Genomic DNA, 9,408 nt, shown 5'->3' on the forward strand with positions numbered 1-9,408 from the left:
TGATTCTATGATGACATGGAGAGAGGGCTGAGTCCCTGGGGAGCCCCTGGCCCACCTGCTCCCGTAGCCAGGGGCTCTGCAGTCTCCTCCCGCACTCTGAGCAGGCAGGACTGGATCCAGACTGGATCAGGCAGGACAGATATTGATCCAGAGCTGTTGCACTCTGTGTTACAGGCAGGATGACCCAGACACATTGTGACACAGCCAGTGAGTGACTTGAGCCCTGTGTGCCTATTCCTGCCCTGATCCTTCATAGATCACATGTACAAAGTCCAGCCAGAGAGCAGCAAGTGTGATTCCTATTGGCACAGTGTGCTCTGGGAAGCATCGTAGCCTTGGTGGTGATACTGGGCAGAGGGTACAGAGGAGCCACATGTTATGGCCATTGCTGCAGGAATTTCTTCTCAGCTAGGTCAGTTTTGGCACCAGCAATGCAGCTCATGCTGTGACTGTCCTGGTGCAGATAGCTGGGGCTTTGCCCATCAAGCTACAGATCTTTGTGATGGAGGCCCACAGTGCTGCTCACAGACCTGCTCTTGCTGGACACCAGAGCCTGTGGTGTCTCAGAGGATGCTCTCCTGGCCCTGTGAGCTGACCAACACCTACCACAGGCACCCAGGCCTCCAAGCCAGTCTCAGGCTCATGGATGGTGTGGCGTGTTCATGAGATACTGGTACTGGAGGTGAATTCTGACTGATTCTAAGATGTGCCAGATAAGGCTATTTAGCAGCTCATACAGGATCCCATTTTCAGATGTTAAAGCATTGGATTTGACTTTAAATATCAAAGCAGAGAGGTGCAAATGTGAAATACTCTGGAACATCCTTCCTGACCATGTGCTGCTTTTGCAGATGACTCTGCTTACCATTCAGCCACACAGGGTCAGCTCTGGCTGATGAGGGGTTTGTGACATTGCTGTTTTACTTAATTAATCGTTGCTTTATTTCTGTTCCCAGAGCTCCCATTGTGATGGCCACAGATGGCATTTAGCTGGGTTATATGACCCTTGTAACACTTCCTCATTAAAGAGGATAAAAGCTCTCAAACATTCCTTTCATGCAAGAGGGAAAGTGGTCGAGTTCAAAGGAAACCCCTCGGGCTGTGTCCTGGCAGTATGCACTGAGGCTTTTGGATGCTGTGGGGGAACTTGTGAGAGGGACAGGGAATAGTTCCAGACAGCTCTGTCCTCTCAGCCTTTCATGGTACTTCCAGCCCTTCCCAAGCGCATCCACAGCCCCTCGCAGTCGGATGGTGAAAGGTGACTTGAGCCAGGCAGCAGTGTAGGGGCAAGAAATGGGGTCCAGATGGCCCAACCCTGCTCCAGCTGCCAGGCAATGGCTCCTGCAGCCTGTCCTGCTCCCACATCCAGCCCTCAGCCAAGCCCAGCATCCAAGGGAATGTCTACTCCAGCCACAGAGCACATGTGGTGCCATGGACCTCAGAGCCAGCTCAGCTCTTTCCCATCCTCCCAGGGCCCTGGATGCCTGGAACCCACTGACCACCACCCAGGTGTGTCCATTCACATCTGAGCAACAGCCACCTAAGGCCCAAAGGAGTGTGGTCAGTGCATGGCTCATCACTCTCTCACCTTGTCACAACAGAGATGTAAGGTCCCATTTCCAGCATTTTTTGCGCTCAGAATCACAGATTGGTTTGGGTTGGAAGGACCTTAAGCTCATCTCATTCCAGCTCCTGCCATGGGCTGGGACACCTTCCACTAGCCCAGGTTGCTCCAAGCCCTGTCCGACCTGGCCTGGGACCAGGGATGGAGCAGCCAGAGCTGCTCTGGGCAACCTGTGCCAGTGCCTCACCCCTCTCACCACAGGGAGGAATTTCTTCCTGATATCCAATCTAACCCTGCCCTCTGTGAGTATGAAGTCATTTCCCCTCCATATAATTCCATGTCCTTGTCCCAGGTCCCTCTCCAGCTTTCTTGGAGCTCCTTTAGGTACTGGAAGGCTGCAATAAGGTCACCTCAGAGCCTTCTCTTCTCCAGGCTGAACAATCCCAGTTCTCTCAGCCTCTTTGGATTACAATCAGCAGTGTTTGGCAGACACTCCCTGTTCCAGATCTGTCCCCTGTGACTGGGCAGTAGCCCAAAGATGGCTCTGGGTCTGTCACCCAGGAGATCCCCCAGCACCCCCTGACAGCTCCCAGCACTGGCTGCAGAGGGAGAGCAGAAATGCAAGTACTACCATTGCCATGGGCCACTTCCATCACCATCCCAGCACCTCCCTTCAGGACCCCTGGTTTGAGGATGGAAAGGGATGTGTTCACTCACAAGGAAGTATGTGCAATAATGGAAAAAGCTATGGCAAGTGAGAAGAGAGCAGACATGTACAGTTATCCTTGGCAACAGGACACTGCTTGCCCCAGCCCAGCACCTTCAACAGTTTGTAAAGCTACTAATGAGTTTCTACAGGCGCCTGGCAAACCCTGGAGGGTCCTTAGAGCTATACTTTTCCTACTTCTGTCATTCAAGCAGGCTACTCAAGTTCCAGACAGCACCTGCCCTTGCAGCCACTTGTGCCCTAACTCAGAGGGAAAGGGCAGTTCCCTGCAGTTCCCCCGGGGGCAGTCCTGGCTGAGGCACACAGCAGTACAGAGGAAGCCGCATCTAGCCCAGTGGGTTTTGTTCTACCCCTTCTCCAACAATTCTCCTCTTCCTCCCACAGTCAGCCCAGCTGGAACCATTTTCCATGGAAAGGGCACTACTGGCAAAGTGGTTTTTTTTCTCCATGAGACCTCAGCAAGTGGAGGCAGCTCAGCACAACCCAAATCAAAAACTACTCCTTGCCTTGCTAGGACACAACAGCCATTTTCCCTTCTCCACAGCTCCCAGGCTGGAGCACTGCTGGTTTCCAGAAGAGAGAGGTGCATTTTTTGCTTTGAATCCCACTGTGCTGCCCAGGGATTGCTTTGCAATTCCCACAGGCTCAGGAGTCCAGGCAAAACAAAAGATCATTCTTCACTTCATGCAAATGTTTAACCTGGGCTCCAAACCAGCCCTTTGAGGAGAGGAGGGATGAGGCAGGTGACACTTTCCCAAGGGTTGTGTCTCGGGGGGGGGGGTCTGTGTCTGTGTGATTTGGGTGTCGTGACTGCACATCACAGCCTCCACATGTGGCTGGAAAAGACACTGGAGATTTATAAGCCTATAAAATACAAGGATGAAATATTTTTCCATCCCACTGTGAGTGTTTCCTTGCCAGGCTCCAAAGCAGGAGCAATATTTCAACTCTTACACAGATTTTAAAAATTATTTTTTTTCCCAAAGCTCCCTGAAGCCGAGTAAGCCACAAAGCTTGTCAGGAGGCACTAAAGATAGCACGTTGTTTGTCATCATTCCTTAATCAAATAACCCCAGTCGTTTTCCAAACACAGGCAGGGAGCAGACCTCATGAGAGGCACCACTTCTAAACAGACTAGGCAACTAAATCCCACTCAGGTTAGCCACATCTTCAGCACTGTGGAAACTTGCCTTTCTGGCCAGTGTCTGAGCTGCCAAGTGTCTGAGCTGCCAGGTGCACACCTGGGCACCAGCATCAGTCCATTCATCCAAGGGAGAGTTCATCCCACAGCCACAGATCCATCTCCCTGGCTACTAGGCAGCAGCAAGCAGAAAACCACATCCTTTTCCTTTCCTCGTGCTGGCAGAAAAACCTCCAAAGATCTCCACTGAGAGCAGAAGGCCATGCTGTGCCATGGGTGGGGATGGGGCAGTCCTCACTGTGTCCCAGCACTGCCAGCCAGCAGGAGCTTGAGAAGAGGAGCAAGAAACACAGTAGAAAAGCACATCTTGGGTTAGACTGAGAGGATGCCATTCACCTTGGTGATGACCTACACTGAAAACATGGGTGAGGTCTCAGCCCCATTCCCTTCCAGCAGCTTCTTCAGCCAGGAGGTCTCTGCCTGACCCTCAGTGAGCCCAAGCCTGGCTCAGGTTCAGTAGCTGGTGTGACAGAGGTGCTGGCCCAGGGCTGGGCTCTGCTGTCTGGCAGCACAAACCCCATGGATGCAGAGTGCAACCATGGGCAACCACTCCCAATCCCACTTCAGCAAATCCTGGGAACCTCCAGGATTAAAACTAAGGCACCACAGTCCAAAGAACTCACAGGACCTAAAATAAAGCAATAAGTGTTGGGCTCCCTTGTCTCTTTGTTGCTGAGCTGTTTGGTGGTGGTGGCGGCTGCTGACAAAGAATTTGTGCTGCAAGAAGAGGCTAATGGCCCTCTCTGAACAAAACCCCAAAGTCCCTGGTCATGAGCAGGGACAAGGCCTGCCCAGAAAGCTCCCATGGAGAAGATGCATTTGAAGGCTTTGTGTTCTGTAACCACACAGGCTGGAGTATTTATTCACTTTTAATAACACATGCTGGGAGGAGGGAACCACAGTCACACAGCTCTGGGATCTGGGGCTCTTACACTCAAATGTTGGGAGTATCCAAAAAGCTGGCTACACTGCAACTCATCAACGTTTACAAGACCTTCTCCCTCTACAGCAGTGACTGCAGGGGGAAAACTGGACATCAACAACTCCTTTGAACTTGTGGGCTGAGACTGGCTGGGAAGGTCTGTGTGGAGGACAGGCAGCAGGAAAAGCTCCTGGCCTAGTTAGCCCCGATGGCTCTGCTCATTCTTCTCTGAGCATCACTTCTCCTTGTTTTCTCCCCAGATGACCTAGATGCAGATGACCTCCAGCTGGACCTTGAGGAATCAAAGCTGCACCCCACTATTCAGTGCACACCAAGCCCCGGTGAGCAGCCAGGGAAACCCACTGAACTCAGCTGGGATCCTTTGAGCTCTATAAATCCCCAGGATCTCCCACCACCCTTCAGATCAGCTGAATGGTTGGGCTTAGGCCAAACTGGGGACAAGTGAGGACCTTCCTTTTCCCACTCAGGTGTAGCTGCCCTCTTATGAGGAGAGGACAAGGTCAGGGGATGCCTGAGGAGGAATCCCAGTTATCATCTCCATCTACCAACCTGTTGCACTCAGACTCTGACTCTCCACAAGTCCCTGTTCCCTTGCACAACTTAGACTTGGCTTTGTCCCAGCCAGCCTGGGATACTGCATTGCGAGACCGTGTCCTTAATCTCCTGATCATTCCTGTGGCACTGCAGACAGCAGGGGAACTCTGCTCTGTTTCCTGAGAAAGGGAGAGCAGGAGGTGCTGGACTGCTCCCAGCCACATCCTCCTGATTCCCACCACAAACACTGCAGCAGGCTCAAGCTGGCTGGGACTTGAGGAAGCTGCCTTCTGGTTTTGTCCCTGTTCACAGCTCAGTGGGGTCCCACACTAGCACAACTGGAGGCTGGAGAGGCACATCTCTATCCAGGCAGCTGTGGGACACTGGCAGGGACAGAGTTTTCAGCAGCTGTCCCACTAAGTTTGCTGCAAAAGAGACAAGAAGGAATAGATCTTAGCTGAGAGCATGTGCTGCTGCCTGGACCCAGAGGTGCTGGTGCTCTGGGCTCCATCTCCTTTGAGGCAAACAAGATTTATCCATTTCCTCTAATTTCATTTGCTCTCTACCACCTAAATCTTCTCCCATCCTGTTTTTTGGTTTTGCTGAGCCCCTCGGTACAACATTCCAATCCTTCCCAGAGGCAACTCTGTCCCATTGCACTCTCTCTCTCTCTCTCTCCCCACTCTTCCTTTTCCTTTGGCAAACAACATCCACCACCAGTCCCATTTTTACCACTCCATGACTTTCCCTTACTCACTCGTCCTGCTCTTCATGTCTATCCACCACCATTCTTTCTCCTGATGTCCTCCCATGTTCTCCTTGAGGTCTCCCTCTGTCCCTTCCCTGCCACCCCAGCTCCCTCCCTCTCTTCCTCCCTGCCTGCTGTCTCCGTCCTGCACAAACACTTCACCTCCTCGTGGCCATCCTCTCTCTGTAGAGGCCTTTCATGCAGGAAGAGTCAGACACCTTTTAGCCAAGGTCTTGAGAGTACAGGCAGAGGTTGGTGAAGCCCGAGCAGGATGCAACATCCTGACAGATCTCACACATCTCCACACCACTAACTCCCAGATCCCAGGGGGCACATGAGAAGGAGTCGGTAATGGCAGAGGGGCCCAAATGCCAGGATGACACCAGAGTGTTACTGGGTCTGCAGTCCCAACCTTTTCATGTCTTAGGAGCTCTGATAAGTTTGCCATTTCTCACATTCCACTTTGACCTCTCCATGCACATTGTTTCTGCCCAAGACAAGATCTGAGAGGATGCCAGAGGCACCCCAGTGTGGGGACAGGAGTGCAGGGACAGAGCCAAGAGGCAGCTGCAGAGGAGAGCAGACAATGCCATGTGCTCCATGCTTCAGCATTCTTGGGGCTGGTGGGGCCAGGACAGGGCTGGACCTGTCCACTGCTGTGAGCAAAGCGGTTTCTGCTAGGTATAACTCTGGGGTTTGTTGTCTTCCAGGTCCCTTCAAGCCTTGCGATCAGCTGTTTGAGAGTTGGGTCATCCGCCTTGGAGTGTGGATCATCGTGCTGGTCTCGGTGCTGTGCAATGGGCTGGTCATCCTGGCTGTCTTTGCCTCTCCCAGCTACCTCTCTCCGGTCAAGTTCATCATTGGCTCCATTGCTGGGGCCAACATGCTGACTGGCATCTCCTGCAGCATGTTGGCCCTCGTGGACGCCCTCACCTACGGCCACTTTGCCACGTACGGCGCCCGATGGGAGACAGGTGCAGGCTGCAGGGTCACAGGGTTCCTGGCCGTGTTTGCCTCCCAGGCTGCCATCTTTCTGCTCACCTTGGCTGCTGTACAGTGCAGCATCTTGGCCTCCTGTGTGAGGGGCTACGGCAAGTCATCCTCCCTAGGCAAGGTCAAGGCTGCTGCCTGTTGCTGCCTGTTGCTGTCCTCCATGGCTGCCGTTCTGCCTCTCTTCTCCATTGGGGAATATGGAGCATCCCCTCTCTGCCTCCCATATCCCATCCCAGATGGGAAACCTGCCACCCTGGGCTTCACTGTGGCCTTGGTGATGACAAACATGCTCTGCTTCCTGACTATCACCGGCACCTACATCCGACTCTACTGCAACCTGCTGAAGGGGGAGTTCAGCGCTGTCTGGGACTGCGCCATGGTCAAGCATGTGGCCTGGCTGATCTTCACCAACTGCCTCCTCTACTGCCCAGTGGCCTTCCTCACCTTCTCCTCTACCCTCAACCTCTTCCTTATCACCCCAGAGGTCATCAAATCCGTCCTCCTCGTGGTCCTGCCCCTCCCTGCCTGCCTGAATCCCTTGCTCTATCTGCTCTTCAACCCCCACTTCAGAGATGACCTTCGCCTGCTGAGGCAGAAGGGACAGGACAAGGGGAGCTTCCCCCAGTCCTGCGGGGCTGATGACATGGAAAAAAGTTCCTATGACTCTACGCAAGCTCTGGTGAGCTTTTCTGACATCGACCACATGTTTGAGACACCTGACTCCCTGGGAGTGCACCCCATCCTCGACAGCTACAGCTTCCCCTCCATGACGCTCATCCCCTGCCAGCAGCGGGTGGGCACCAGGGGGAAGGAGAGGAGCTTCTCCGAGCATTGCCCCTGCCTCAATGACAGTGAGGTGCTGATCACTTCAGAGAGCCGAGATCTGTCCAGCAGCAGCCTGAGGATAACCTTCTTCCCCTCCCCACCCACACCACCCTACACATCTCACTTATAAACCTCCTCTGAGCAGCCGTGCGGAACAGCCCCACAGCGCATGCCGAGGGCAGTGCCAGGGGCCAGCAAGGAGACACAGGCTGCTCCCTGTAAGGCACCAGTACAACCTGTCTACCCTCACCCCCATCATACCTGCCTGGGCCACAAGCACTGCTCTGCCAGGTGCCCCTCGCCTGGAAGGGCTCTGACTGAGCTCCAGACACTCAGGGCTGGCCATGGGAGGAGACAACCCCTGTGTGTCTCTCCTGCTAGGGACTGCCTGGCAGAGAGCCACACTAGCTCAGGAGGTGGGGCAGGGCCACCCTCCTCCTCCTCCTCGTCCTGCAGCATCGCCAGCCAGGAGGAGCCTGCAGCAAAGCCACGTGTGTCTTCTCCAGGCAGAGACATCTTAGCAAAAGTCATTGCTCTGTGGCAACACATGGAAATGGCCAACTGTGATGACATGGAAACCCACGGGGACCTCAGGCCTTCTCCTCTGGGGCTCTCTGCAGGTCTCACAGATCCCTGGAAATGGGCTGGTGTCTGCTCCACGCCATCATCTGGAAGAGCAGAAGGGGGTTAAAAGCAGCATATCCATGTGTGTGCCTGAGGTTTGAACCACCTCTGTTTTAGGAGTCTCCACTGGGAGCCTCACGGGTTGGGCAGAAGTCCCAATTCCAGCTAATACCAGGAGCTGGGGGCGCTCAGCCCCTCTTTCAAACTGACCCACAGTGTATCACAAGGGCTCTGTGAACCCCACGGTAGCCACGTTCCAATAGTTTCCCAGGAAAACCCTTGTGCTGTGCCTGAGGTCACTCAGCAGCACCTGGCCAAGGTGCCCAAGGGCACAGTGTTCTGCCACCACCTTCACCACCACCCCACCTTCACCCACTGCAGCACCTGGGGCACTCCTGTCTGTAGTCACCTGGATCCTGGTCAAGTGTGGTGAAAATGGGTCTGGCTCCCTCAGTGTCCCCAAACCTCACTCCTGGAAGAGGCTGTTAGTTCTGGGTACATGTCCCATACACAGTATACCCATTTTGGGGGCTGAATTCTCCTTTTCCTATTTCAAGGTCAGGCATCTTTTTGGGATGATGGCATCAAGATGACACAGGCCACTGGGAACAGCCTCAAATTCACTCCCTGCTCAGGGATCTCCCAAATCCATCCTGTCCACCACAAGCCCTCGCAGTGCGGTGGCGCAGCAGAGAGCCCTCGCTCAGGGCTCAGGCCCTGGGCAAAGCTTTGGTTCTGCTGACGTTACTGCAGCTGTTTGTCACTCGTTCTCATGAGATAATAAATGAGCCCCATTGCTGACTAGTGGCTGCTTTCTGTCCTCTTGCCTGTGAGGAGCACCTTGTTGGTTCTCTCGGCAGGTGCCTCCCCTCCCAGCCTGGCTGGGCTTTGTGCCTTGGGCGCTGTCTGTATTGCCTGAATGAGGGTTGGGAATTGCCCTGTGTCCACCTGAGCTGCCGCATCCTCCTCACCCCTCTTCTCCAGGGGGGAGAGCCAAACCACCCACATTTATGCTGCAGAACTACATCACCAGGATCCCTCTCCAGATCCTGTGGCCCAGACCCACCTGCTGTACACCGTGATCTGCTGCTCGGGGGTTTGAGTCCATAAGCAGGACAGAGCAAAGCATAAGGAGGTCATAAGGAGGTCTCCCATGCAAAGCCACATTGGCCAGCCAGAGCTAGCTCTGCTTCCTTCCTCTTCACATCAGCCCTGAGGTCTTATCTCAAGAAGAAAAAGTTGAGATCAG

At 54.0% G+C, this 9,408-nt stretch overlaps 1 protein-coding gene across 1 annotated transcript; it reads left to right on the forward strand.

The window, feature by feature from the left end:
• Window positions 1-4,674: 4,674 nt before the first annotated feature.
• On the forward strand, window positions 4,675-7,665 carry LOC103801890 (leucine-rich repeat-containing G-protein coupled receptor 6-like; the record flags this gene model as incomplete). The annotated part of the gene is made up of 2 exons (XM_009074326.1): window positions 4,675-4,755; window positions 6,428-7,665. Coding segments are annotated over 2 exons (1,319 nt in total), but the record flags the coding sequence as incomplete, so codon positions are not given.
• Window positions 7,666-9,408: the final 1,743 nt, after the last annotated feature.

This window comes from Acanthisitta chloris, unplaced genomic scaffold (genome assembly GCF_000695815.1).
Source record: "Acanthisitta chloris isolate BGI_N310 unplaced genomic scaffold, ASM69581v1 scaffold6865, whole genome shotgun sequence".
NCBI classification, from domain to species: domain Eukaryota; kingdom Metazoa; phylum Chordata; class Aves; order Passeriformes; family Acanthisittidae; genus Acanthisitta; species Acanthisitta chloris.